At 43.5% G+C, this 25,460-nt stretch overlaps 1 protein-coding gene across 1 annotated transcript in view; it reads left to right on the forward strand.

Moving 5' to 3' along the window:
* PTPRN2 (protein tyrosine phosphatase receptor type N2) overlaps positions 1 to 25,460 on the forward strand; it is a 914,532-nt gene that overhangs the window by 329,179 nt on the left and 559,893 nt on the right. Inside the window, exons 7-8 of the mRNA XM_040984210.1 lie at positions 21,785 to 21,988; positions 23,262 to 23,308. Of these exons, the coding sequence (XP_040840144.1) occupies positions 21,785 to 21,988; positions 23,262 to 23,308 (251 nt within the window). The remainder of the gene's footprint in view (positions 1 to 21,784; positions 21,989 to 23,261; positions 23,309 to 25,460) is intronic.

The raw sequence follows: 25,460 nt of genomic DNA on the forward strand, positions 1-25,460 counted from the left end.
TTTCTTGGTACTTCTGTGCATCTGTGCCCACTCATACCGTGGTCCTCCCCGGGTGACTGTAAAACAAACTGAGTCATCAAATTGTGTTGTCTGTTGACATTTCACTATTGTAATGCTGGAAGATAAGGACTTTTCTATAAACCTATCCATGATCATTTTGTCATACATAAATATTCATAATAGTGTGTAAATATCACCAAATATCTTTTCACTGCTCAAGGTTTCTAATAGCCTGGGTTTTCCACAGTTGGTTCTTTCAAAGCAGGACTCCTACAAGGCTCACCGAGTGGGTGGGTAGATTTGTTAAGCACTGTATCATCATTAGGAGCATTTTCCTCCCTCTTTTTTCTTTCTTAGTGTTTTCCCCAGAGTCTAGGAAAATTGTATTGAAGAGTTTCCACACTCTAACTTTACCTTCTGCATCCCGAAGATGTGTAATTCATTCTTCTCTTATTTTCACTAATGTAGCAGTGAGACCTAGAACTGAGACCATTTGTGTTTAGCTCTTGCAAAACATATTTGACGGTAGGATCTGTTGTGTTCCCAGGAGGCTCAGGCTGTCTAGCTGGGCCTAGTGTCAGCAGCCATGGGCCAGTAACCTCCCCTGTAGATCCCGACTTACTGTTCCCAATCTGCTTACAAGACGAGCTCCACCTCTACCTTCTGCCCAAGGCTGCCTCTCTTGACACCTGCCTTTCACTTTAGTTTGCAGTTGCATATTTGTGACTATTCGGTAAGTATGTTTCCCTTCTTAACAAAAAGGGTGCATTGCCTTTCTGGTCACCGTTTGTATCTCAAGGGCCCGGCGTGGGTCTGACACAGCATTTGCTGAGTGAACGAGTTCCTCCATGTGCGAAGGAAATGACCCCAGGGGCCCCTCGTGTCAACCGTAAACGATGGTATTATTCTCAGCCTCATTTTCCTGATGAGGAAGCTGAAGTGTCACAGGTTAAATGTTGACTCCTGACCAGGAAGTCAGATCACTCCAGAGCAAGTGGGCGCTCTTAAGAACCCATTACCTAAAATGTAACTTTAAGCACCATGGACTTTGTCTCCATGGCTAATTGGTCCTGAGCTCTGATGTTTAAAATGGACATTCAGCTCCACATATCTAACTTCCTCTGGATGTTGGTGGTGTGCAGAGCTAAAGCCGTTGTCGGGCAGTGGAGATGAGTGAGATCAGCCCCGCAGCGTGTGCTGCACTGGAGGTCAGAGACAGCAACAGCCATTAACGGAGATTAACTGCTGCTGAGATTCTGGGAGAAAAAGACCACCTGAGGCAGAGCATGGCAGCTTGGACAGACAGATACAGACGTCTTTCCTCAGAATCCAAAAGAAAAGCAAAGAAGGTACCAACTTGCCCTCCATCTGCAGTCTAGGATTCCCTTGGATTATGTCTCCAGCGAGAGCCCAGTGGGGATTTAAGAGATGTTGACAGTCCCTAAAAAACTGCTAGCAGCTCTTAGGGTCCCAGGAACAAGGTCATATAGATTGAAGGTGTCCACGAGGACAGAGCCTCATAGGATGATGTGAAACTCCATTTTACCTTGGGAAGAAACAGTGAGAACGTCAGTAGGCAGAGCCAGAGGTGGCATCCAGGGGTTTCTCTTGCACTACTCCCCATACTTAGGACATTTGTATTTTCATGACTGTCTCAAGAGTGGATGACCCAGGCCTGGCACAGTAGCTGATGTTCTAACCTTGCACCTGCCAGGATCCCATATGGGTACTGGGTCATGTCCTGGCAGTGCCGCTTCTCATCCAGCTCCCTGCTTGTGGCCTGGGAAAGAAGTCGAGGATGGCCCTAGACCTTGGGACTTTGTACCCACAAGGGAGACCCATAAGAAACTTCTGGCTCCTGGGTTTGGATTAGCTCAAGTCTGGCCATTGCGGCCACTTGGGGAGTGAATCAGTGGATGGAACATCTTCTTCTCTTTCTTTCCTCCTCTCTGTATAGCTGACTTTCCAATAAATAAATATTAAAAAAAAAAAAAGTGGATGGCCCAGGTTAGCCAGGCAGCACATGACACTCAAAGGGTGACCACACTGATCCTTCAGACAGGACAGAGGGAACCTTGCTCACACCTGCTCCCAAACACAGGCCAGAGACACTCAGGCTATGTATTGAATGGATATGGCCTAAGTTCACTTGGAAACAAAACCCAAAACTTTTTTCATTGTTACTCCTTATCATTGCTTTAAAAAAAATCCCTCTTTAAAGCACCTTAAAATAAACAATGATGCAGTAGCCTGGAAAGGGCACTCAGTGAAGCATGTTGTCGTGTTGGGGGAACTCAGGGCTTATCCAGCTTGGCAGCTCCAGTTCATGAAATTCAGCCTGCCTTAAAGGAAGGCTCGTCCTTGGGATGCCATCATTTAGTGATGGGTTCACTAGTGGAGTCAGAATTGGAAACCTCAGTTGCAGTGCATATTTGTCATTTGTAAAAGACTTGTTGGTTACTGTGTAAAATTTGAATAATGCATATGTAAGCAGGTGAGTCATCTTTCGGCTCTTCGGCACAGGATGCGTGCTGTCCCCACTTGGTGTTTATCCCTGCAGCATTTTGTGTGCACCTGTGGGGCCTCGTGCCAAAGCCAGTATAATCACAGGTGTGGCCATAAGCGGTTGTTGTCCCCTCTCATTATGTCTATCTAATATTCACTGGGCTTTTCCCTGTCCTCTCCGGCTACCCCAGACAAAAACTCTGGTATACACCATGGACTCTGGCCACCCATGGGTAATGAGAAATGCTATGTCCACTTTTGTGCTTGAAATTTTAATTAGGACTTTTGCCATATCAGTGATGTTTTGAATGTCCTGTTCCATAACGTGACACACACTGCAGCACAACCATCGCCACCGTCTCTCTCCTGAATTTTTTTCTCAGCCTGGATAGAAACTCTGTCCCTTTGACACTGACCCCTCATTCCTCCCTCTGTCCCTCAGCCCCTGGCACCCACCATTTTTCTTTTTGTCTTTGTGGATTTGACTCCCCTGGGGGCTTCATGTGAGTGAAGCAGTCTGGTTTTTGTTTTGTTTTGTTTTTGGTGGCCTTATTTCACTTTATAATGAGCATAGGTTTTAGCCTGTTGTAGCATGTGCCAGAATATCCTGGTTTTAATTAATTTTGAAACCTCTGCTCACTGAAGGTATTGCTAGCATTTTTGCTGTACCATTCAGTACATTTTACTCACTGCTTTTTGGGGTAAAGTCCTCGATTAGATGTACTGTAAAACATTGAAACCATCTGTACATACACCCATCTATTAAACTATATACAGTTTGTCAATTTTAGCAACTTATACAATGAGCAGTTGACATCTCTATGCATACATTTTTTCAAATAGAAGATCCTTAATTATAGTGTGTCTTAGGTCATTGAGCCTTTATTTTTTTTAAATAAATGTTTTTAACACACACTTAGCTGATGTGTTTCTCTGCAGTTTATGTTAGGGTTTAGTCTTCTTGTTGTACTGTCTATAGGCTCGAGTGAAGGCAGAATGGCAGGCGTCCACCACGTTTCCATTTGGAGTGTTTTCACTGTGCTGTTTATGGATTCTTCCTTCCCACTCAACACCAGGCGGTCAAGATCTTGTTATGGTCTCCACAGTTTTGTCTTTTCCTGTGGAATGATACAATAGAGACCTTTTCTATTGGCCTGATGGCTCATCTTTTTAAAAAAGATTTATTTATTTTTTGTTTGAAAGGCAGATTTTACAGAAAGAAGAGAGACAGAGGTCTTCCATCTCTCCAGAACAAGTAGATCTGAGCTGATCTGAAGCCAGGATCTAGGAGCTTTCTCTTGGTCTCCCACATGAGTTCAGGAACCCAGGTATTTGAGCTGCTTTCCCAGGCCATCAGCAGGGAGCTGCATAGGAAGCAGAACAGTCAGGATATGAAGTGGTGCCCATATGGGATGGTGAGCTGCAGGCAGGGGGTTAGTGTGCTATGTCACAGTGGCAGCCATGATAGCTTATTTCTTTTAGTGCTGAGTAATAGGCCATTGTGTTGGTTTTGCACAGTTTGATCTCCCATTGACCTGCTGAAGAACATCTTGGCTGCTTCCATGTGGTGGCAATTATGGACAAATCATCTATAAACATTTAGGTGTGGGTTTTTGGGTGGGCATTCATTTTAGCTCATTTGAGTAAATATCCAGGAGTACTGGGAATCATGTGGCAGGGTTACAAATCCCAACCTCTTCGCACATGTCCTGTTTTTTTTTTCTTGTATTAAATTGTTTCTCATATTCACTTGTGTACCAAGGTAATTAGCAGCTTCCACTCCTACTCCACCTGTGCTAAAATGATCTTCATCACACTGATGTGGAAGTTGGAAAAACAGCACGGCTTCCACAGTGTTGGTGTGTTTACGCACTCCTTCCCTCCTGCAGACGGCACTCACTAAACCCCAAGCGGTTATGTGGAACTTCTGATTCTCTTTTGTCGTTCGAAAGAAGCGTGTGGTGCTAAACATGCTTTGAGCCCTCTTCTCACTCGAATTTTCCACAACACTACAGTTTTCCATTCACCTGCTACTGGTGGGAACCCCAGCCTGAAAACATGCATGCTTCATGATATATATATATATATACACATACATATGCACACGTGTGTGCACACACCCACACACGCGCACACACGCACATTCTGTGCACTCCAGACTTAGCAGGGCATTGAAACAAAACTTATTTTTCCTGGTGACAACGGTAGATTATAATGTGGAAGAGCCACTTTCACATGCTTTTATCATCCTGGAGAAAATGCGCTCACGATTTTGGGGTCCTTTTCACTTGAAAGGAAGCAGCACCGGCTACTCTTTTCTTTCTTTCTTTCTTTCTTTTTTTTTGACGAAATCCATTCATAGTTGAGTGAAGGCCAATGTTGCGCAGTGCTCTGAGGCCAATCATGCCTTTTGGCTTTTAAAAATAACAAGATCAAATTGGCTACCTATTCACTGGAGCAAAGAGGCTGCCTCTGAGAGCCTGCTCTTGGAGGGAAGTGCTGATAAGGCCTTTATCTTGGAGCCATGCCCCTCACTGGAGTTTCTGAGCACTTTCTAAAGTATGGGGAAGAAGGTGCCTAGTTCTCAATGAACTTCTCCCCCAACCCCATAGTAAGTATGAGATGCCTGACGCCTTCACTTCAGCCCATCACCACAGCCTCAAGGGGTCGGCAGGCAGCCCACATTCCTTTAGTGGAGGAGAGGGGACCAGTAACCTCTGGGTCATCGTTCTAGGCCTCATACACAGGAGTGTGGCTTTGCTGGTGGGACCCCACCTGTTCTGAATGTCTGATGTGGATGCAGTCAAGGAGTTCAACAGGCCTGAGTGGTTGCAGCTTGTGCACGTTGCGGGAGCTCCTGGGCGTGCTGCTGTGCATCACCCAGCACACAGCCAGAATCATTGCCTCCATTTCCATTCCAGCGCAGACTCGCTGTTTTCAGACTTGCTCGTGAACTCTGTTCCAGCATGAGAAACCTCCTCCGATGGGCTCTGCCCAAGTCCCTGTGAGGCTCACCCCACTATCAGCCAGGTGCATCAGCTGGAAAGTTCTTTAGTTTGAATACTGAGCTGAAATTTGCCTCTTGTAGACTGATAGGAGGTGCTGAAATGTGACTTACTGCAGCTGTTCACTTCTCTTGCTACCTGGCTGGAATGGGAAGGCATCTAGGCCACCTGCAGTGAGACTGCTGTGCCCACTACATCAGGGCACTTGTGGCCATCCTTCCTGTCACTTTTCCAAGTCTTCTTTATTCCAGTCTGGGAATCTGGGCTATAATAGAGACTGTATGCTGATGCTTACCTCCTGAAGGCTCAAGGTAGTAAAAGAGCCACAGTAGTCCTTCCTGTCCCCACATGAGAGCGCATCAGAGGCCCCACAAAAGGAACCAGGGGTTTGAAGTTCCAGAACCTTTTGGAAAGCTGTTGGCTAGGGTCTCATCATAAATTGTGTTCCTGCAGATGTGTTATTCCCACCCCACCCCTTCCCTCTGGTCTTTTGAGTGTGTTGCTGAACAGCTCTCACTATTTAGAGGGTGTTTCTGTGAGTACTAATGTAACTTCTTTTGTAAAGGTGACACATTTCAATGGCTTCCCCCGGAACACACCTCTGGAATGCTTTATGTTCTGCTCTGGCATTTACAACCCAGCCTATGTCCAGAACACCTACCCTTGTCTTAGCAGTTGAGAATCTGAACATTCATACTTCCATTAGAGCAAATCTAGGTGGGACAGTCTGTACAGAACAATTTAACTGCCAATCCTCCTCATCAACTCAAGTTATATAATTAATGCCAATGCTTACTGGACATTTTTTGTTCTGCTCCTTATTGTTGTGCATACTAGAGAGAGAGAGAGAGATTAACTAGGGAAGAAATAGTCCTATGACTATGAAATGACCTGGTCCAACAGAACAGCTGGCAACTTCGACCCTCGCTGCAGGTTGGTCACTTTGCATCAGCCACTGAGAGAGAAATGCCACTTCACTGTGATATCCTAAGCTCCTCAAATTGGAAGGAGAACATATTCACTTTTCTTAGTGGTGTTTGCAGTGAAAATAGACAGGAGGTTGACATATTATGCCCAAATCTTCTGGGCAAAAGCCCCAAGGAATATGGAATAACATAATAAGCTTCCGCTTAAATCCTTTCCAATAAATAAGAATACAAGATAAAATAATACTCTTCTATTTAAATCCTTTCCAAATACTCAAGTGTTGGACTCCAGCAACTTAAGGAACTGTATATTCTCTGTACAAAAGAAACACAGTAATTCTTAGTGATGATGACTGATGGTGGTGAGCTGATGGCAGCGATGGTGAGGATGGTGGTAGTGGTACTGGTAGTGATAATTATACTGATGTTGATGAGTGCACGAATATGGCTGGACTGTCACTTTGCTAGAGACTTGTATGTGGTGATAAAGGCACCTGGGAACAAAACCTGCTACGGGTGCTTCCCATCTTCTTTGTTGGAGTGATTCTCTAGTGAGGTGATCTGTATGCGATTGCTTGTACTGTAAAGCTACAACCGTTTTGTCTGAAAGACCCTATTAAGACGTATAATTTTAGTAGGTCAGGCCCATGACAGTTGTGCATATGGAGTCATTGAGGGGTGATCTCTTACTCCAGACCTCACATATTTGATGTCCTGACATTTCATGTAATTGCCCTGCTAGGGCCCACTTGGAACATTGAAAGCTACTTAAAATGTCATTATAAGCTGGCCAGATCTCTGAATTATATGGTGCATTTGATGGAAGAAAAGAGCTTTCCTTTTGAAGAGCAGGGTATTGGATTGTGCTCTGTGGCACAATTCTTCAATCCACCGGGGTTAGCTGGACTTTAAGTATTGCGTCATTTCTGTTCATCTTCAAATGACTGACAAGGTGCATCTTTTAGATAACTCAACGTGGTCATAAAATGCATGAGTGTGGTTTACAGAGGTTATATGGGAGGTGATTTCTAGAATGCCATAATTGTTCTCATAATAAGCTACGGACTTAGAATCTACCATTGTACACTCAAGCTTTCTTTAAAGTTATTTTTGTTATAATGATAACCTGAAAACTTTCTTTTTCAGTGGAGAAGAGGCAATTTTAGGAATTATACTTTATTATTGCATTTTGAAGGTGGATGTTTCTGACTGTAGTCACTGCAGAAGCCAAGAAGCGTCTTCTGTTCTCTGATCTTTTTCTTAAAGGATACGAGTTTTTATTGTGAGATAATGTATAATTCTACTCCTCCCTCCATCTAATGAGACTGGAACCAAAGGGACTGATGGGAAAGAGATGGTAGTTACTGTAAGAGGACTTTTCTGAGCTATTAAATGTGAGAACAGACTGTTGTTAGGCAGGGGAACACAATTTCAAAAGCCTATTGAGTGCTGGGTGTGTGATAGATACCCTACCTTCTTGATTTCATTTTCCCAATGACCTATTTGGGTAGAAATGATGAGGTCCAATTTGTATGTTCAGAGCCTGGACAAAGCTGGACAGGGTGCCCCAAATCCTAGCACAGACATGTGACAGGGCTGGGGTTGGAACCAGATTGACTTGTAGAACACTCTTTTGGCAGATGTGACCTGGCCTTCTCTAGAAAACTGCCCCCTTATTCTTTGTGGCTCTTTCACAGTTTCTGGCCCGACTCATACTTTATCTGGTCAGCAGGGTGCCTTGCACTAGTCCCACCAAGGACTGGCATCACACACTCTATTGTAAGGTGGGTTCTTGGAGGGGCTGTTGAGAATTCCCAGCCCTGCCCCAGGCTTCCTTTCCTGGAATGAAGGCTTTCACAGTTCCTGGAACACCTGTCCGGTAGTTGCTTTTTTCTTGTCTTACACCCAGACCTTCAGCAGATCTTCTTGTCCCAAACACACCCAGGTTTTCCTCCTTCCTCACGTTGCTGCTTCACACGCTTCACCACCATCTTTAGTTAGATCAAACAAGACTCTCCTAGGGTTCCCTGCCTTAACTTTGTGTTGATACTACAGAATACTCTTTTTGAAATTGTGGGTCAGGGATTGACACTGTGACGCAACAGGTTAAGCTATTTCAACTACAATGTTTCAGATTGGAGTACTGGTTCCAGTAGGGCTGCTCCAATTCTAATTCAGATCCCTACTAATGTACCTGAGAAGGCACCAGAGGCTGGTGCAATTACTTGGACCACTGCTACCCATGTGGGAGATAGGTGGAGTTCCTAGCTTCCAATTTTGGACTGAGGCAGAAGCGGCTATTATGGCATTTGCGGCGTAAATCGACAGATGGAAGATCTTTGTTTGTATGTACTTCCTTTCTCTGTCTTTCACTCTGCCTTTCAAATAAATGATGACTCTTAATAAAATTGTGAATGACAGGATGTTGTACTGCTGAAAGCACACCAAGGCTTCTCAACCCAGTTAGAACCGAAGTCTGTATCATTGTCCGTAAGACCTTGTGATATCTGCAGCACCTAGACCACATGTGTCATTCCACGACCCACTAGCTCTTTCCCTTGCTTGCTGAGCCCAGGATACCCTTGCCTGCTGTCTGTCCTTCTGTCCCAATATGCTAAAGAGTTTTTGCCTTGGGGCCTTCGCACTCACTGTTATTTCTGCTTGGAGAGCATTTCCCCCAGTACTATTTGGACTCCTGCCTCACTTCTATCTTCTCTCTGAGGTCTTCCCGTATAAAGCAGCACCCTGCTGCCTTCCTGCTCTGTCCTCCACACCATGGATTCTATTTTTCTAGAGCAGCTGCTTCCATTAGGCAGTCTACATGCTCATGACTTTTGGCTGATTTTCATCTGTTCCTAAATGTACACGGAAATTAGAACGAGCATGCAAGTTTTCATTCTGATGACTAGATGCTTGAAATTCATGCCCAGTTTTTCATAATAAATACTTGCATTAATTTTTTGAATATCCGTCATAGTGGATGGAAGTTTCAAGAAAGCAGAGAATTTGTTCGTTGATTTATCTCTGCACTTCAAAGAGAGCTGGTCCAAAGAAGTTACAGTCAGTATTAGGGGAGGGAAGAGAGAGAAGAGAAAGAAAGGAAAGAGGAGGGGAGAGAGGAGGAGTGGGAGTTGGGGACAGTTTGACCAGCTGCACTCTCTCATCAGTTACCTGAAGAGAGCTTGGAGTGGGTCAGCTCCCAGCCCCAGACAAACAAGAGGCTCCTAGAAGAGCAGTTCACTGGAGGGTTACAGGAGAGGCAGAGGGACAGGTGGGAAGAAAGCATTTGCATATGCAGGGAACTGTGGCTCTCACCTTGAAATGCCAGGTTATGAGATGGTATGTGGAAAATTGAACCTATTTATGGTTTTGTCTCAAGCCAGTTAGCTGACAACCAGAGTCTGAATAATCACCATGAAAATTCATATTCTCTTCTTTATGCTACAGCTCCAGCCACAACAATCCCATTATGTTAGACTCACAAGTATAGAATTAGAGAGAGGCTTGGAATAAACTCTAAATCTTGAAAGGAAAAGACCTTTTCTGATGGATAAGAAACCTTGACATTACAAAAATGTCCCTGGATCCTGGGCTCAGGGAGATTAGTGAATCGTGTGACTTCCTGACTTAACCTAGAAATGCAATGTCATTGCAGAGAGGGCAAGAAGCTTCCACTGGCAAGATTCCACTCATGCTGACCTGGCACCTCAAGGGGCACACCTCAATTCTGCAGGATTAGGGTGGTCTGACAGAGACCAAGAGCATACCCTTGTTCAACTGAGGTGCACAGGAATGAAATGTTTTTGTTAACTGAATTTTCTGGTGAAATCAGTGTTCACCAAAAGCATGTTTTTGATTTAGCGTTTGTTAAAATTTCTCACGAATGTGTTCTTTTCCTGCCTCGACAGGTGTTCTTGGGGTTCTCAAGGCAGCAGGTACCTGCAGGGAACCACGTTGTTTCCGGATAAGCCTCAGTGTTCCCTGGAGATCTAGTAGCATCCATCTCGAGTTACACCTCTGAAGCTTAAATAAATGTGGTTCCTCCTATTTTGTGCCATTATTTTCACAATATAGATCACTCAAATTTAGTTTGTTATGAGATTTAATGTATGGTAAATCATGTTTTTCTTTTTATTCTGTCTTATTTTTCAGATATTTTCTTCAGTTTTCAATTTAAAATTGATCTTTACCACTTTTTTTTTTAACCTGCATAACCAGTTAAAAGCTTGAAAATCATGAGGTGGGGGGGCCAAAGGAATAGTTTTGGTTTATTTTTTTAAAATTATCTAAGTAATGGGTTTGCCTTTGTTAGAGATTAAAAATAAGATTTAAAAAATCTTTTAAATAAAATGCTATGCTTTTTATAATTTAAAGATTTACAGAGAAATTTGTCAGATGTCAGGTTACTTTAGTGTGTTAATTTCCACAAGTAAAATAGAGACAGGTTTACAAACTAATTACGGTTTAAAAGTTTGGAGATTATCTAGTTGAAATTCAGGAAAGACACCAGCCTTACAAAAACTGTTATAAGTGACAGTTTGGGTAACATATTTAGTTTTCTAATGGGGTCTTAAAGATTTACGTGTGCCACAAGTGAAGTTTGTACCATCACATTTTTCTGTATTCTAAATCTCATTTTTCTGTATTTTAAAAACAAATATTTTGCTGCATGTGAACGATATAATAGATATCCAGAAAATTACACCTTTAACTTTTGTCTTGTTAATGTCTACTCTGTTTTGGAATACGTGCTGCTTCAGCCAGCACCGTAATGTCTATTCGAGACCGTGGAACACAAAGATGCTCAGTACAAGTTGATGAAATGGGTAGTGGATGGCTGGGTGGGTGGATGATTAATGGGTGATAGATAGATGGATGGCTGGATGGGTAGGCAGATGAGTGATGGATGGCTGAGCAGAGGAATGGGTGGAGGAGGAAAGGATGATGAGTGAGTAGGAGGAGACTGGGGTCCAACTGTAGTGATGACGACTCATATTCTTCTGAATGTAGCTTTGTACTTGGGCAGAAAATGGTATCATGGTGCGTGATTTTATTTTTATTTCCTTGATAGCCTGACTCTAGATAGGGGCAGATAAATAGTCTGAGTTCCCATCCTCTGGTTTAACCCCATATGCCTGCAGTGAGTGGTCACACCTGGTCTGGACTAGAAGCTAGAAGCTAACCCAGTCTAGGTATTTCACATGGGTGGCAGGGACCCAAGAATTTGAGTTACCTCTCAAGGTCTGTAGGTTGGCATCAGGAGCCAAAGCCAGGAAATAAAACTGGACATGTTGGTACGGAACGCAGCTGGACAAAATGTCTGTCTCATGCTGCATAATCTTATTCTTGGTATTTTTAAAAAAATTTATTTTATTTTTCATTACAAAGTCAGATATACAGAGCGGAGGAGAGACAGAGAGGAAGATCTTCCGTCCGATGACTCACTCCCCAAGTGACCGCAACGGCCGGTGCTGCGCCAATCCGAAGCTGGAAACCAGGAAACCTCTTCCGGGTCTCCCGCACGGGTGCAGGGTCCCAAAGCATTGGGCCATCCTCAACTGCTTTCCCAGGCCACAGGCAGGGAGCTGAATGGGATTAGAACCAGTGCCCATATGGGATCCTGGGGTGTTCAAAAGGTGAGGACTTTAGCTGCTAGGCCACGCCGCCAGGCCCTCATTGCTGCATAATCTTAAACTGAATGTTGAACAATCTGGAAAGAAGTACTCCTCTGAAAGCTAAGAATTCCAAGGTGTTCTGATCATGTGTTCTTTGTTTCCTTACTAAGGATTATGATGGACTGTGTCCAGAACTTTCTATGGAGATTCCATCCAGTATTTGGAATGGATTAGATGGAGTGAGAGGAGTCCTAATATGACTTTTCACCATTACATTATTATCATAATAGTCACAGTGTGTTAAGCACTTAGGATCTGCCAGGCATGGGGTAAGTGGTTCTTGGGTATGTCTTACGACCTCAGTTTACACATAAGGAAAGTGAGACATAATTAGATGGAAAATGTGCTCAGGGTTACCCAGTACGAATGGTTGTGGCCAAAATCCAAGTCCTTGCTTGTACTTCCATCAGTCTATGACTTAACAGAATCATATTTGGGATGTAATATAGTTCTCTTTCTTTTAAGTAGCAGTGCACCCATCACTGGAAAATAGTGTTTTTCTTCTTGTGAATTCAGTTCAGCAATTCCAAAGGCGTACATATCACAAAGGTAGGGAATTTGATTGTCGGAAGTTTTAATATGTACTTGAGAGACAAAGTCTTAACAGCAATATAGCAAAAAAAAGGAAGGAAAATTGACAAATCCTAGGATGATTTGGCTTGATAAAGCTGAGAAGTATTGCTGTCTACCGCAGTGAGGCTCTTGGCGAGCATCCGATAGCCTTGTGTTACAGTCCATGCTGAGCCCCACTGCGTGGCTGGTGGTTGTTCTGGCTTTGTATTATCCTTTGTCACTCAATTTTTCTGTTTCGTTCCTTCCTAGCCAACCACAGAGTAGACTTCAGTTTCATGAGATTGGATGTCTGCCAAATCTGAAAACTGCATGCTTCCAGCCTCTCACTCTATTCCTTAAACCCCAGCACATAGTCAAGTTCTTTGTATGGTTGAGTGCGGCATTCATTATGACACAGTTTATATTACAACAAGTTCCCATTCTCACCATGGTGAAAAGTAAAGCTTTCTGTACCCCTAGAGTTCTACAACGGACTTAGAAAATAAGTGAATGTTTATATGGACATCTTTTCTCTAGGAATACTTTTCCAGCGTAGGTGCTTGGCCTTTATGTTACCTTGATGAGACAGAAAAGTGCCATTTTATAAAGAGCATAGTGTCTAAGGCTGACATGTTGGTTCAGTGGCTAAATCCTTGCCTTGCACACCCCAGGATCCCATATCCTGGCTGCTCCACTTCTCATCCAGCTCCATTTTCCCAGGCCTGTGTCCTGGGAAAGCAGTAAAAGGATGGCCCAAAGCTTTGGGACCCTGCACCCACACGGAAACCTTGGAAGTAGTGAACCAGTGCTAGAAGATCTTTCTGTCTTTCCGTCTCTCTGTACATCTGCTTTTCCAATAAAAAAAAATCAATGAATCTTTTAAAAAGGAGCAGGATGTCTAACACAACTCTTGATTTCTGTTGTGCATGTCTTATGTATTGCTGTTGGGAACACAGACTCCACTCCCTGTCCCTTTAAATGGCAGAAGAAGCACAGGTCACACCCTTAGAAGGAGAAGCAACATACTGTATGTCATTTGGCTGATGTAGAGTGAGTTGTCAGTGGGGGATATATTTTATAACATCCTCTTTCTTTGGGTAATTTTCTGCTGACTTGGTTTAGTTGGCCTCCTTAACTGTCCTACAGATTATTCCTCTGGATGGAGTCATACCAACACATACTTTACAGGGCTTGAGGAGTGCAACAACACTCATTCGTGGGAAGTATGTGTGGTCTTTATGGTGAAGCATTCTTCATGGTCATGGGACATTCTGCAGTTGAAAATACATGTAACCATTCTTGAGAAGCAGCAGGGTTTTCATCCCAAGTGGGACTTCAGTTCCTGTTGGATGGTGAGCCACTGTGCTCCTGGCGATTCTGGAAGGCAGCCACTGTAGTCTCAGGTGGCTGCTCAAGTAGGCTCAACTATCCTCAAGCTGGTGTATACGGGGGTACTCTTTGAATGGTGGGGACAACTTGGAAATGGATCACTCTTAGGAACATCCTAGAAGCTCCCTCTTGTGACTCATGGACCTGAAATACCTGTGTTCAAGAGGGGGCTTCTGGTCTGCCCTGGCTCACCTGAGGACAACCAAGTGGCTGAGAGACTCACCTGTTGTAGAGGTCCTTGGTGCTCCACAGGTGGAATCTGAATGTAGCGCTCTGGCTCCCATGGTGACATCATGCTGTCCCCTATGGAGAACCAGCTCTGCTGTTCATACTGGTCATACTGAAGCTACAGCCTTCAAACTCAAACATGGTAGGATGGTGCTGTGGGCAACAGGAGTGCCTGCTGTGCCTGACTCCTCTCTTTAAGTTTCTGTGAGCTGCTCTCCCAGTGACCTTTGGGGTCATTCATTGTCTGTTCTTTAGAACATGGCATTTTCCCGCTTTTCCTGATGGGCCACAAGTCCCTTTTAGAACTCACAGACTGACACTTGTGGCCATTTCCTTTCCCCTGGTACTGTTCCTTCCCCCTCATCCCACCCCATCCCTATTTCCATTTTCTTTGAGATTGAGAGAGTCTTTTGTTGTGGGGGCCTTGGACCTGTGGCCGAGGATGTGTGATAAGACTGTGAGATAATAAACACCAGTGAAGAAAAGGGGGGTTGGTGGGAGGAGATTGCCATGTGATGAAAATGAAAAGGTTAGACTTGGCTTGTTGCTCAGTGGCTCAGGCGCTGGTCTGAGATGGCTCCTTCTGATTCGAAGGATACAGTGAACAGCACATTTTTCAACACAGCAACAATGCCTGTGACACGTCCCCGCCTTTCATTCCAAAGCCCGTCTTCTCTCTTTCCTACAAAACCACATGTTCCTTGTGTCAGCCTGGAAAAGCAGGAATACAGACACTGTTTGAGATTGTTTAAGCACTCGGCCTTTTTTCATCGCAGAAGAGAGGCAGATCAGGTGTTATTGCTCTGTGCTTCTAAGCATGTTTTTTTGTTTATGGGAAAGTGAGAAGCGTTCTTCTGAGTTTATGCCTTGCAGGTATTTCTGACAGTAGGAGATCGGTTGATGAACATGGCGCTAGGGCCACTGTTTGGATAACTGATGGACTGTGGGGATGCAGAAGGGGTGCTGCCCTCCAACCCAGGGCTCAATTCCTTTGCCCCAGCACACTTTATTCTACAGCAAGCTGTTGTAAAATGTGGGTTCTGTAACAAGTCCCATTTGGTGAGGGTAGGAGGTCAAGAGATGACCAACAGTTGTTACCTAGTCCGTGGGATGCCACTCAGGAAAGCAATGGACAGGAGGCTTGGGGTAAACAAGAGAGATTGGTGTGGTTTCAATGGAAGAAGTGAGTGAAGCAGGTGGGCAGGCCTGGACAGGTGAGCTTGAATCCTTTCCCCAGGATCTGGGGTTCAGGGATTGACCAAAACAGGTGAACAGTGGTCCTGTGAGTGGTGCTGCTTTACTGTCTAGGAGTTGGCTTTTATTGGTCCAGGGTCAGCAGGACAGCAGATGTCACAGCATCAGGAACCTGTGGTTAGCATGGAACGGGGCATCATTTGCCACCAGTCAGAGCAGAGGACTCACTACCCTTTTCTTAGTGTAGCAGTAGCAGTGATGGCCCCAGGTCTTCCCAGTTAGACCGACAAACCTCACTGTGAAGGACACCATCTGTTCCATCTCACCCTGAGCTCCATGCGCTACGAGATGCTGAGAATGGGCATGCTCAGATTCTCAGAGCCAGAAGGGATTCTGATCCCCCATAGTGAGTCTGAAGACTGACGAAGTGCATCTCTTTAAATAGGAAAATCAGAGAATTACCTCAGGTACCCTTTCCTTGCAAGAGAGAGGCCATAGGGGGAAAAGCAAGACCATAGGGGAAAGCAAGACATGGCACAGAACATTCAAAAATAGAAGCCAAACATTAAATATTTTTAACAATAATGGAGCAGGATTTCTTCTGAAGAATGAACTATTGCAAAAAGATAAAAGGGACCTTATTTTTTTTTTTGAACTCCAAGAACATAAAATAGGCTGTCATTGATCATCCGTGAAAGCTTGGAAGATCTGGAGAATGGGACCATGCCTCCTCTCTGGCTCTAGGCTGTGGATGAGGCTTGTGCCAGCCAGATGCGAAGTGCTGGTGCTGTGACCCTGAGCTAGACACAGACCCTCTGCGTGGAGAGGATGGCGGCAGACAGACTGGGCACTCAGCCACACCCAGAGAGCACAGGTGTCACCTGTGTTTGCCCATGCATTCAGTAAAGCTGTTTGGGAAGAGTCTGGTTAATTACAGCTGGCATCTTCCCGGTGACTGTACACTTACCAGCGCAGTGGGGACTTTGTACATCTCCAGAGGGCCTTGTTTTCTTTCTGCACACTCTACTTAAAGCACAGCATCATCTCCATGCAACTGTGCTGGATAGAGTGCCCAGAGCTTTCTCCTGCCTGACTGGTGATGGGGAAGAGAGGGACCAGCAGCATCAGAAATAATAGATACAGCTCTAGTTTTGCTCCCAAAGAACATAACCCTAAAAACTGCAAAAAATAAGCAGACAAAGAAGCAACTGAACATTTTCTTTTGTAAGAAACTAAGCAATAGAGAGTGACCCCCACTCTATCTAGGTGAGAGGATCATGTGAGAACTAGCAAAGGTCGCATGGATTTGCTGGTGCTCTGGGCAGCTCTGCACCAGTGTTCTTCAGGAAGGTAGAGGCACGGTGGTTACCTCACCTACATCTATGAATACAGGAACTAGAAATGTCAGCACTGCGCTTTCATAAAAGCCAAGTGTTCTTTCAAAGGCAGGCCATGAGACTCGGTGAGCTTATTTAGAGGCTGTTGTTCCTGTTGTTGGAGTACATAGGCCTTCAGTGGACTCGTGGGTGGGTTTTGATGTGTGTGTACGTGTCATCAGTATCCCGGAACCAGGCAGAATGTGCAGAGAACTTGCTGTCAGCCCTCTGCCCCAGACAACAGCTCCTCTGTTGTTCCCTGACCCATGTGAATGCTTTGGTCCACATTTCTGCCATATAGCAGTGGATTCATTCCTTTTTGTATCTCGTGTACCTAGACGGCTTATTGTCCCTTGTTCATCCCTGAGTGGGCCTTTGGACTCCGAGTGTGTTTTATTGGCTGTTGGAGGGATAAAGTTGGTGAACATATTCCATTCCTCTGGAGTAACTACCTATGAGATCGAGAGGAGGGATGCACACGTGATTGCTGAGTTGTTTTCCCCAGTGTTGTAATTTTTACTCTCCCACCAATAGTGTTCATGAGTTGCTATTGTTTATCTCGTTTCCAAAATTTGTTCTCAGTCCGTCTTACCCCATCATTCCAGAGGACACTAAATGCATTTAATGTGATGTTAGTTAGACTTTCAAGGATTGCTAATGATATTGAATATTCTTCTCGTGTGTTCATTGGCTGGCTGTATCCTTTTTCTTGTGACATGTCTGTTAGGCCTACTTTTTATTGAACTCCATTTATATTATTCACTGTTGATGCAGAAGATTTGTTCTTGAATTTAATGTTCCCGAAAGTCTCTTGCCAGAGTACTTTGATCATCTTAAAAAAAAAAAAGAAAGAAAGATGTAATGTGCCTCCAATGGAGTATCTTGGTGCCAATGGAGTATCTTGGTGCCAATGGAGTATCTTGGTGCCTCTGTTTAAATAGTTTCCTTAGACTTATTGTCATTTCACTTCATGGAAAGTGGAGAGCAGTAACAGCAGCTCGATTCCAGTTACGCTCTGTCCTCTGTGTCATAAAGTTTATGTCTACACATAACCTATGTTTTGGGACATCCACATTAGAAGGAGTCCGTTTATCTTCTCTAATACTTACATTTTAGAGACATAAAGAGGAGAAGCCAGTGGTCTTTTTAAATTATGCACACAGTTACCCTTCTAGGAACTTTTCACTATATCTCAGAAAACCGAAATCTGTCTGGTACATTTATCTGCAGCTGTGGATCTTTGAAGAGTTCTCGTAATGCAATTCTATTTCTGGGTAGTTTATCTTAGCGCGCGCGCTCTCTCTCTTCATATATGCAAGATATGGAAGTGTTTTTATTCATTCTCATGTTTGAAGTATGTTTTCATTGGATATAGACTTCTGAAATGAGAGGTTGTTTGGCCATTCAAACGTATCATTTCTGTATATAATATAACATATCTAATTACATCATATGTCATTCTCACAGCATTCACTATGTCTTGTGATTTCCATTTTTGTAAGAAACCAGCCACTTTTTTGTAAGATTTTCCCACAATATGTATGGTGTATTTGTACCCTCTGACTGCTTTGTGTACTTAAAGATTTCTAGTCTATCTGAGAGGAACAGAGAATGAGAAGCAGAAAGGGAGGGGCAGAAAAAGAGAACATTCTTCCATTCGTTGGTTTTCTTTCTAGATTCCTGTAACAGCCTCAGCTGTGAGTGAAGCCAGAAGCTCAGTCTGGAGGCCCTCACGTATTTGGCAGGATCCTGTTATTTGAGTCATCAGCAGTGCCACGCAGGGTCTGCAATAGCAGGAATCTGGAGTTAGGAGCAAAGCCAGATTATCTGTGCTGGGATGAAGACATCCTTACTGCTAGGTCAGATGCCAGACTCAGAATGCTTTTCGTATACTGTCTTTTTTAAATTTTAATTTTAAATTTATTTTATAATACAATTCCATAGGCTGCCCCCCTTCCCCTGCTGCCCAATGATCTTTGATTTGGGAGTAGAGATGTGTACTGCATTGTATCCTCACATCTGGATATGATAGTCTCTATTACACAGTTCCCTTCAATGAAAAGTCATAAAATAAAATCAACTACAGGAATACATTTAAAAAAATTTACAGCACTATGGAACTAAATAACATGCTACTAAATAACCAATGTATCAATGAAGAAATGAAAAAGCAAAAAAAAAAAAAAAGAAAAAGAAAAACTTCTTGGAGAAAATCATAGACGTATGATCTATAAGTCAAGGAAGAATTTCAAATGAGAAAAGAAACTATTTTGAAGAAATGAAAATAAAAGCAAAAATATCAAAGCCCCTGAGATGTAGCAAAAACAGTATTGAAAGGGCTATTGAGCTTATATTTTGCATGAAGGTTGCCTTATATCAGAGAGAGCATACGATATTCGTCTTTCTGGGATTGACATTTCGCTGAGCATAATGATCTCTAGTTGGGACCATTTGGTTGCAGATGGTAGAATTTCATTCTTTTTAATGACTGAATAGTATTCCGTGGAGTAGATGTATCACAGTTTCTTTATCCATGCTTCCTTGGACAGGCATCTGGGTCGTTTCCGTGTCTTTGCTGTTGTAGGCTGTGCTGCTGTAAATATAGGATTACAGATCACTTTCTCATATGCTGATCTCATTTCCTTTGGATATATTCCCAGAAGTGAGATAGCTGGACCATATGGTAGGTTTATTTTAATGTCTTTTTCTAAAAAGAAATATTTATTTATTTGCTTCAATCTGCTGACTCCTGCTGTACTATCATGCTGGCCTGTAAGCTATCTCTTTCTCCTGTGAGTTTTCAGAAGTTTAATGGTGAGATGCTATTGTGTGGTTTTCTTTGTATTTATTCTTCTTGAGATTTAGCAAGTGTCTTAAATCTCCAAGTTAATTCTCCATCGATTTTTTTGTTGGGATTTCTTTTCTTGTGGTCCCCTTCTCTCTCCTTTCCCTCTAGGAATCTAGGATGCTTTGATACCATCCCACAAGTTACTGAGGTTCTGTTCAACGTTTTTCTTTTTATAAAAATGACTTTATTAAATGTTATTGGAAGAATTAAATGCTTCACTCCATAAATGTCTGCAATAGCAAGGGCTAGGCTACACTATAAACAAGAGCCCAGAACTGAAGTGAACATCACAGGAGTGACAGGGACCCAGTCCTTGACGCATCTCTTGCTGCCACCGAGGCTGTGCATTTACAGGAAGCTGGAACTGGAGATGGAAGTGGGACTCAAACCTGACCCTCCAGTACGTGATGTGTATGTCCCAAACAGGGCCCTAACCTCTTTGATATTCTTCACTGTTCTTCAGTTAATACTAACTTCTATTATGTGTCTCCAGATTCACTAGCCCTTTTTAACAGCAGCTAATCTGCTGATAATCCCGTGCAGTGAATGTGTTTATTTCAAAAACTTTACTCTTCATTTCTGGAGTTTCGATTGATTTTTTTTTTTTTTTCAGTTGAGTGTCAAGTTCATTGGGTGTTACCCATTTATAGCAGCTCCTTTAATACCCTCATCCTGTTTTAACATTGGCTGCCTTTTACTGAATGTAGGCTGTGTTTTCATCTTCTTCACACATCTTTATTCTGTGCTGGACATGGTGTCTGCAAGGACTCTTGCCAGCTTCCTCTAAAGTGTTTTTCCGGCAGGGGTTGAACTTTTGGACAGACCTTTGATCCTGTCAGACTGCATTGTATATTTTATTTGAATTGACCTGTTTTGGTGTCTGTTCTTCTGACGACATGGCCTTTTTGGCTTGTCACCTGCATAGTGCAGTGAGTTTAGGCCTGTGTTGAGTATGGCCATGAATCCCTCCAACCTCATGTGCCAGGCTCCATGCCCATCTCCATCACTGCAGGCCTAGAGTTTCCCTACATTGTTGAGAAAAGGGGAGAATGGCAGGGATCTGTGTGTTCAGGATGGGTAACGAGGCATCTCAAGGACAAAGATGGAAACAGTGATAGACTTGCCAGTGTTTGGAGATAGAACTGATTTTTAAGGGGCCTTTTGAAAATCCACATCTTGCCCCATGTTTGGCATTCCTGTATTCTGCCTGCCTTGCAGAGTTGATACCTGAGGTGTCCTAGATGGAGGCTTAGTTTAGGAGATGGACAACGGGGCAGAAGCTAGAAGAGGCAGTGGCATCCTCTGGGGCCCTAGCACTGGAGACGGACCTTGTTGTTTCCAGACAACTACAGTCTCTCATCTCCTTGTTAGGGGTTCTTGGAGCAGATTCCTGAGGGGCTAGTTTCATAAGGGAACCTACACCTGCTGTAATCTCTAGGTGTCTTCAGAATTTGCTGGTCACTTACAAATAAACTCTCAGGCCCAACTTGTGTCCTAAAGGTTATCACTTCAGAAACAGGGCTCATTATCATGTGGCCTGAGTTATGCTAAGGCTGTTACCTATGATCTGTACAGAAACAAGAAGGGAGGAACAGAAAGCAGAGAAAGACAAAGATGAGGGAAATACTGGCTGCCCATTTTTATAGTGTCATTTGTCCCTTTGTGTGTATTTTCTTTCTTGTTCACAAATGAGAAGCAAAGATTTGATTATCCTCTGTATAGCACAGACTGAGATGAATTGATGAGCCCTTCTCTTTTTCCCAAGCTATGTTTAGCATGGTCCAGACACCTCAGTTTCTGTCCTCTAATCAGGCTAATGCTTTTGTTCTTCCTTTCCTGTGATCTTCCACAGGAACTTGCTGAAAATGAACTTGCTGAAAATCTTGGACTATGGTAATGACTAGTGGGTCACATGTGACTTGTGATGCAGATCCAACCAAGCAGGTGTCTATTGAGTGGCACCCATGTCCTGCTTGGGCAGGAAGTTGCCTTGGAAGGTCTTGGCCTGTGCGTTGCATCCTTGTGTTTCCTTGGAATATACTAACCCCCAACTTCCATGTGTTCCTTTTTTGTGTGTGTTTTCTAGAAGTCCTCCAGAATCTGCTGAAGGATCTGAGGAAGCAGCAAGCAGATGTGGACAGCCTGAGCTCCCTGGAGCTGGATGAGATGGCACACGTGATTGCCAGTGCAATACAAGGTGGGGATGCAGGAGGAGGCCAGGCTACCCGTGGAAGAGGAGCTGGAGGAGAGCCGAGAGGGCAGGTGGACAGCCCCGCAGCCATGCTCCAAGGTGACCTCCGGACCTTTGGACCATTTGATTTTTGGGGGTCAGTAATGAGGGGAGCAGATGAGCTACAGTGCTGTGGAGAAAGACCTGCAGCTCACTGCATTGTAATGGATTCCTTCTGGTGGGGACATGGGAATTTGTATTAATGATTTTTATCTGTTTGAACTTTTGCCTCTAAAAGCTTTCTTAACAGACCAAGCCTGCCAGAGCAATTATGCTGAATGGCAAATTGCTGTCTGCGAGGATGTGTAATTCTTCTGTGTTGAGGTTCAGATGTCTCAAAAAAAGAAAAAAATAGAAACGATGGAAAATGTTTTTGTTTGGATTATATGAATGAATATTGCCAGGCACTTGAATGATACATTAAAAAGGGTTTTGGGGATGTTGGAGTCCACCCTCTGAGACTGCTGAGGAAAGCAGAAAAAGTTGCTCCCCCATACCGGTGCTGCCCTCGTGGACAGCCATGACCTTGCAGAGGCTGGGACTCAAGTCAGTCTCCTGACCATGGACCTTCCCTGTGGCCTGATTGCTACTCAGAGTTCTTGGAGCTACATGAAAGCATCTACTTCAGTGCCTTGCATTTGGCAGGCTGGAAAGCAAGTGAAAGATGCATCCCTTGCTCCCCGTTGGATGCTGGGAGCCTGACTGGACTGATGAATTGGACACAGGAATAGATAGTGGCCCTGGTTCAGGACAAGGCGCTGTGCCAGCCAGTCAGCCGACAATGAAAAGGAGTGATGCCTGCACCAGCACCAGGAGGGAGGGCAGTGAAAGGTCCTCCAGGCAAACTGGCAGTAAGGCATGCATCTTTGGGCATTGTGGATAGGATGTTCATGGAGGGAGAAACATGTACCACAAGGAAACCGCTTCACTGAGTGGGTTCTGAAGCCACCTTAATGGTGCGATGGTTTGGGTTAAACACTGGACTTTACTGGCTTGTAATAATGAACTGCTGCCAGGCACGATGGATTTTTCGTGCTGTGAAGCTAGCACTGAAGATAAGACATAGATGCACAGATCTGAGAAACACAATTTACGACTCACTTCGTGTCTGTCCTGCTGCTAGTAAGCCCTCTTCTCTCACATGATGAAAATAGAGCACTGTTTTGTACTACGAATAGAAAAGGTTTATTTTATGGTAGAAATGAGGCCAACATCATCACACCTCATCTTGTGTAAAGAAGAGATTCTTTGTGGTTATCTTTCTACATGCTGTGACACATGCTCGTGAGCATATTCTGAACCAGGATTTTGATAACGTTCCTGCCTTTTGCAGATAACAGAGCCCACGGTGACGATGATGATGAAAGAGCTTACCAAGAGGTAAGATGGGATGTCTCTGGGTATTTCGTTCGCATTAAACCTAGAACTATATTGATCATCTTTTTGTTAATAATTTGGGAACACTGATATGATGCAAAGTGTATTTTTTTTTCTTTCTAGAAAAATATAGCCAAAAAAAAAAGCCTCATAATTTCCAAATTGAGAAACAGTACAAAATTCTATTTGCTTGGACAGTAAATTCTGATAGGAAAATATAAACTGGTATTTGCCTATTGTAGGCACATGGAAAATCTCGGCAGTGCAAAGAGGAATGTTAGATATTTCCTAGACTTCTCTCACCAAGGGATAGGGAGTGTTAACTCCATTTGCCATTTTTGCAAACTTGATGTTGTGCTGATCCAAGGCTCATTTCCTATGTGGACATACACTGGCTCTAACTCATTTAGACCCACTTTGTCCTTTGTGGTAGCTGCTAGCCCTGTAGGGCTATTGAGGCCAAAATTCAAATGACTTTGTGTTTTAAAAAAGTATATATCTGGGCTAGTGTGTGATGGCTGTACTAGCTAATCCTCCAACTACAAGTGCTAACATCAGATCAGCTCAGCTCAGGCTGTTACGGCCACTTGGGGAGTGAATCAGCAGACAGAAGATCTTCCTCTCTGTCTCTCCTCCTCTCTGTATATCTGACTTCCCAATAAAAATAAGTCAATCTTTAAAAAAAAATAGGGGAAGTTAGATATGGTTCTTTAATTGTGGCCAAGATAGCAATATGAGGTGCTAATGGAAGAAATAAGATTAGAAGTATACTGCTTTGTAATACCTCCTCACATTTTTGTTTTGTTTTGTTGATTTAAAACTATTCTAAAATAAAATGTTAAGATTTCCCCATTGAAGGAGTGTAAGACTTGCTAGCCACTTGTTTCAAAAAGTTGCCTTTGTGGGCCCAGTGGCGTAGCCTAGCAGCTAAAGTCCTCGCCTTGAACGCACCGGGATCCCATATGGGCTCTGGTTCTAATCCCGGCAGCTCCACTTCCCATCCAGCTCCCTGCTTGTGGCCTGGGAAAGCAGTCGAGGATGGCCCAATGCTTTGGGACCCTTCACCCGTGTGGGATACCCAGAAGAAGTTCCTGGATCCTGGCTTCGGATTGGCATAGCATCGGCCTTTGCAGTCAGTTGGGGAGTGAATCATTGGAGGGAAGATCTTCCTCTCTGTCTCTCCTCCTCTCTGTATATCTGACTTTCCAATAAATAAATCAAAATCTTAAAAAAAAAATAGTTGCCTTTGGGATGCCTTGCTATGTGCCAGGGGAGCCACTAGGTGTTGGTGTTGGGCATCTGTGAGCAGCAGAATGGCCTCATGATGAAGGCAGCATCTTTGACGTCAGACAGGTCCAAGGTCAAATTCTGGGCTTGCCAAACACCACCTCTGTGTTCTTGTGTAGTAAGTTTGTGTTTGACTATGATTTAGTCTATGATTTAGGCATGAAGTAATGTTGTGTTTGACTCCTATCAGCCCGAGAGTCTATGATTTAGGCATGAAACTAGTATTTTGTCCATAAAGACAGGATAATCGTTGGATGGGATAATTTTCACAAAGCAAATTAGTGCTTGGTATGTAATCAACGCAGGATGTTGTAATTACAATATTCATTAGTTTGGATTTCAGCAGAGTCAGTCTCAGGAACTTCTTGTCCAAAAAGTGGAGCTCAGGATGGAGTGTGTCTTAGCCACATGGAGACTAGAGATCCCCCGATTGTGTGGTGATAGAATGCACGGATATTTCCCTATGACATGCCACTCATAGATTAGACTTGCTGTGCCTCAGTTTCCCCCTCTGTGAAAAGGGGTTGATGGTGATTTCTGGTGCATAGAGTTTTCAAGAAAACTCTTTAAGCTTGTTTATATGAAGTATTTGGTACATGTCTTTGTAAAGATTCAGCAAATGCAAATTGTTGGATTAATTATTATTAAGTGTTTTTTGCTTGTAGTCTTGATAACACTTATTTTTTTAAAAATATAGATATCAAAGGTCACTGATGATTGTATGAGATCTTGTATGAGGGTGTGTGTGTGTGTGTGTGTGTGTGTGTGTGTGTGTGTGAAAGAGAGTCATAAGTAAGTGATTCAGACACACACTGCCCTCCTCTTCTAATTCGTTGGAAATTTCTCATTTATACTTAATTCTAAATTT

This window comes from Ochotona curzoniae, unplaced genomic scaffold, assembly GCF_017591425.1.
Source record: "Ochotona curzoniae isolate NIBS_2020 unplaced genomic scaffold, NIBS_Ocur_1.0 contig_4105, whole genome shotgun sequence".
In the NCBI taxonomy this organism is placed as follows: Eukaryota; Metazoa; Chordata; class Mammalia; order Lagomorpha; family Ochotonidae; genus Ochotona; species Ochotona curzoniae.